The sequence below is a fragment of the Vombatus ursinus genome, unplaced genomic scaffold, assembly GCF_900497805.2.
Source record: "Vombatus ursinus unplaced genomic scaffold, bare-nosed wombat genome assembly UNPS02014941.1, whole genome shotgun sequence".
Lineage (NCBI taxonomy): Eukaryota > Metazoa > Chordata > Mammalia > Diprotodontia > Vombatidae > Vombatus > Vombatus ursinus.
Genome location: NW_020954719.1, coordinates 4,204,732 through 4,209,254, shown reverse-complemented (window position 1 = coordinate 4,209,254; position 4,523 = coordinate 4,204,732). Strand labels below are relative to the sequence as shown.

Here is a 4,523-nt window from a genome sequence, read left to right as displayed (position 1 = left end):
ATATTTTATATATATATATATATATATATACACACATAGTTTTTAAGTAAAAACAAAGGAAAATTATATAACATTTAATGAGACAGAGCATCCTGTGCAATGTGAGGAGAACATTGAGCTACTATACACTGTTCCTAAATAATTTAAAAGAAAAATGAAAATTATGAGAGCAGAATTTGTAACTTACATAGCAAAAATAATGGGCAGAAGAGAAAAACTGGAATCTGCAATGGCAAGTTTCACCAAAGAAACAACAGAAAGAACAATGGATTAGGAATGCAAAATACATAGAAATGAAGGACAATCAAGAAGAAGAAAAGCAAACAACAAACAAAAAAAAAAAACCCAAAACAAAAGCCCAGGAACATTAAAAGAAAATATACTCACTATTCAAGCAAAACATACTGATCTTGAAGACAGGATGCATAGAGACAACATAAGGTCTTCCAGAAGAATAAAACATGACAAAAAACTTTTAATACCACAATGAAGTTAATAATAGAAGAGAACTGCCCAGAACTTCTTTTGTAAAGTAGTATTTAATTTTTCCAATTACACATGAAGACAATTTCAATATTTATTTTTTGAAAGATTGTGAGTTCCAGATTTTTCTTTCTCCCTTCTCCTCCACCTTTCCAAGACGGCAAAGCAATCTGATATTGGTTATACATGTGCAATAATGTAAAACATATTTCCACATTAGTCATGTTGTGAAAGAAGAAACAGAACAAAAGGAAAAAAAAACACAACTCCCCCTCCCCCAAATATGTTTCAATCTGAATTCAGTCTCCATCAGTTTTTCTCTGAATGTGGATAGCATTTTCCATCATGTGACTTTGGGAATTGTCTTGCTGAGAAGAGCTAAATTGATCATAGTACAATGTTACTGTTACTATGTACAATGTTCTCCTAGTTCTGATCACTTCTTTTAGCATCAGTTTATATGTCTTTCTAGGTTTTTCTGAAATCTACCTGCTCATCATTTCTTTTTTTTTTAAAATAACAAAACTTTATTTATACATCAATGTTGAGGGCTGGACTAGAGTTTAAGAAAAAAAAAGAAGAAAAGGAAAACAGTCTATGAAACTGAGTCCTGTACAGAAAAGAGGGGAAGACAGGTTACAAGGAATGGAAAAAGATAGATGCACTCGCATACACATACACAAGATGAAGGCAGGTAGGCTGGGTAGCGAGGGTCAGGGCTCTTGGCTAGTCACCTGCTTCATGTAGGTTTCCAGCAGGTACTTTTTAAAGGCTATGGGGTTTGTCCAAAGTTCAGTAGCATATGTGTTCAATGGGCTGTCAATGCTGGGTTCTCCTAGCAGGCTCTGGATAGATAGCAGGATGGTCCTGACATCATACAGAGCTGACCACTTGTCCTTGAAAATGTCCAAAAAGATATTGCCTTGGGTATCCACATTAGGGTGGTAACAAGGTGTGACAAATTTCACAGTGGGAGCATTATATGGGTAGCCACTGGGGAATTTAAGGGAGAGTTTGTACCTTAGGTCTTCATATACTGTTCCAGTTGCCCCATGGATGGTCCCAACCCTCTTGAAGAGATTGTCTGACTCTGGGAAGGCAGAAATTCCTTTGTCTCCAGATATCATTAGGGTCATCAATTCCTGCTGTAACCTCTTGCCCACGAACCCACGAGTAACACCAGACCCAGGCTTGGCCCCCTTATGGGTGGCGGTGGTGGCACTGGCAGCAGCCAGGTCATGGTTCTGTGAGGCCATGGGGGACTGGAGATAAAGGAAGAGAAACTCCCAGGCAGCAACTGCCTCATCATTTCTTATAGCACAATAGTATTTCATTACTTTCATATATCACAACTTGTTCAGCCATTCCCCAACTGATGGGCATCCCCTCAATTTCCAATTCTTTGCCACCACAAAAAGAGCTGCTACAAATATTTTTGTATATGTGTTCCCTTTTCCCTTTTTTATGATATCTTTGGGATACAGACCTAGTAGTGGTATTGCTAGATCAAAGAGTATGCACACTTTTATATCCCTTTATGCATAGTTCCAAATTGTTCTACATAGCTCCACCTCTCCACAACTCCACCAACAGTGCATTAGGGAACCAATTTTCCCACATCTTCTCCAACATTTATCATTTTCCTTTTCTGTCATATTAGCCAATCTGATAGGTGTAAGGTCAGAGTTGTTTTAATTTGGATTTCTCTAATCAATAGTGATTTAGGGCATCTTTTCATATGATTATAAATAGCTTTAATTTATTCATCTGAAATTATTCATATCCTTTGACCATTTGTCAATTGAGGAATGACTTATATTCTTATAAATTTGACTCAGTTCTCTATATATTTGAGAAATGAGGTCAATAAAAATTGTTTCCCAGCTTTCTGTTTTCCTTCTAATCTTGGTTGCATTAGTTTTGTTTGTGCAAAACCTTTCTCTATCTCATTTGGTCATAATTTCTTCCCTTCTCCATAGATCTGACAGGTAAACTATTCTTTGCTCTCCTAATTTGCTTATGGTATCACTCTTTATGTTTAAATCATGTATTCATTTTGACCTTATCTTGGTATCCAGTGTAATATGTTGGTCTATGCCTAGTTTCTGCCATATAATTTTCCAGTTTTCCCAGAAGTTTTTGTCAAATATTGAGTTTTTTTTCAAATAGTGAGTTCTTATCCCAGAAACTGGAGTCTTTGGGCTTATCAAAAAGTAGATTACTATAGTAATTTACTACTATGTCTTGTGTACCTAATCTATTCTACTGATCCACCACTCCATTTCTTAGACTTTACCAAACAGTTTTGATGATTGCCACTTTATAATATAGTTTTAGATCTGGTACTGCTATGCCACCTTCCTTTGCATTTTTTTCATGAATTCCCTTGATATTCTTGACTTTCTGTTCTTCAAGATGAACTTTGTTATTATTTTTCTAGCTGTATAAAATAATTTTGGTAGTTTGACTGGTATCTGCCCAGAACTTCTGACCATAAAAAATGAAATATCAGTTGAAAGAATTCCTAGATTTCCTTCAGAAAAAAAAAACCTAAGGCTGCAAACTCCAAAACATATAGTAGTTCAATTTAATAACTCAATCCAGAAAGAATTTCAGCAAATAATCAGGATAAAGACCTTAAAATACAAAAGAAAGGAAATTAGAGTGACACAAGACTTCAGCACCTACTAGAAATCTCAGGAGGGAATGGAATAATGTGTTTTAAAGAGAAATGGAGCTTAGGCTATAGCCCAAGGTAACCTACCCTGTAAATCTGAGATTGGCCATAAATGAAAAAAAAAAGTATATTCAATAATAAAGAGGCACTTGAAACATTTTAGAAAGAAAACCAAACCTGAGAAAATTGTTTGCTTTTTGAATACTCTAGAAGAAATGCAGACATGGTGAATAAATGCATCAGGCAAGGACAGCAGCAGCAATAGAAGGTGACAGCAGAGAGGCCAGTAAGAGAATTCTTTCTAAATGTGCACAGAGAGACAGAGGTAAATACAGAGAAACATGGAAAGAACTATATGAACTAATGCAGAGTGAAGTAAGCAGTCAAAGAACAATATAGTCAATAACCGCAACAATGGAAATGGAAAGGACAACTGTACACCAAAAAATTCAAAAGTGAATGTAACAAAATTATCAAGTTCAAGAATATCTCAAATGAAAAGATATGAGAAGATACCCCTAATCCACCCCTTCCTGGAGGTGGGAGATCCAAAGGGACTTATTTCAAGTTATCAATCAGTTGTGTGGATCTTTTTCCTCTTAAAAAAATACTTTTTGGTATATGGAATGGCTCTCTGGGAGAGGAAGGTGTCCTCTGAGAGAGGATACTGAGGATAACTATGACAATGAAAAAAACAAACTGAAAACATGTTTTTAAAGGGAAAGTTGGGAAGCCATCTTTGGAGCTATTCCATCACTCCAGTCTGGAATTGCCACACCATCACCCTAATACAGATACAGATTTTGGGCCCACAGCATTCTATTTTCATCTCTGGCTGCTACAAAATACATCCTTTAATAAATCTCCTTTGGTCATACAGGTTATATGTGGGTTTCTTTTCCCCCTTCCTAGTGGATGCTTGGGCTACCACATAATCACTCATTTGGACAGACATTTATTGCCAAATGAAGGAACCAAATGAGTAGGAGAAACTGCTCAGGCCTCCTCCTCACTTTTAGATTCCTTGTTGTCAGGGAGCCCTCACTCTAATTATTGCAGTGAGTGGTTCCAATTTAATGGTCCTTTCAAGTCTTCTCTATGTTTCCATCTAGAGAATAATTATAATAGTAATAATGCATAATATAATAGTAATAATGCATTATGCATAATGCATAATTTCAATAGTCATGATGCATCAATTTGAGACCACTTTCCATCCTGGCTGTTCTACTGTGGACAATCTCAGTGTTACTAGTGTTCTACCTAAAATGTGGTACTTTGAATAGAATGACACTCTAGGTGTGGTCTGACCAGGGCAGAGAACAGCAGGATCATGATAGAGGGAGGTTTCATACCTCAAATC

General features: G+C 36.3%; 1 protein-coding gene across 2 annotated transcripts; it reads right to left on the bottom strand.

Moving 5' to 3' along the window:
• Positions 1 to 1,196: 1,196 nt before the first annotated feature.
• On the bottom strand, positions 1,197 to 1,739 carry LOC114029671 (ubiquitin-conjugating enzyme E2 C-like). Of its 2 annotated transcripts, none has more exons than XM_027844269.1 (2): positions 1,443 to 1,739; positions 1,197 to 1,379 (listed from the first exon to the last, which is right to left on the bottom strand). In XM_027844269.1, the coding sequence occupies exons 1-2, from the start codon at positions 1,737 to 1,739 to the stop codon at positions 1,197 to 1,199; spliced, it is 480 nt and encodes a 159-aa protein (XP_027700070.1). The 2 variants fall into 2 exon arrangements, with proteins under 2 accessions (XP_027700070.1, XP_027700071.1); XM_027844270.1 differs by having other exon boundaries at positions 1,197 to 1,520; positions 1,608 to 1,739.
• Between the last annotated feature and the right edge of the window lie 2,784 nt (positions 1,740 to 4,523).

Coding starts and splice junctions, on each gene's coding strand:
- LOC114029671 (XM_027844269.1), bottom strand. CDS start 1,739: ATGGCCTCACAGAACCATGACCTGGCTGCTGCCAGTGCCACCACCGCC. Junction 1,380..1,442: donor ATGCTCCCACTGTGAAATTT/GTCACACCTTGT, acceptor GACATTTTCAAG/GACAAGTGGTCAGCTCTGTA.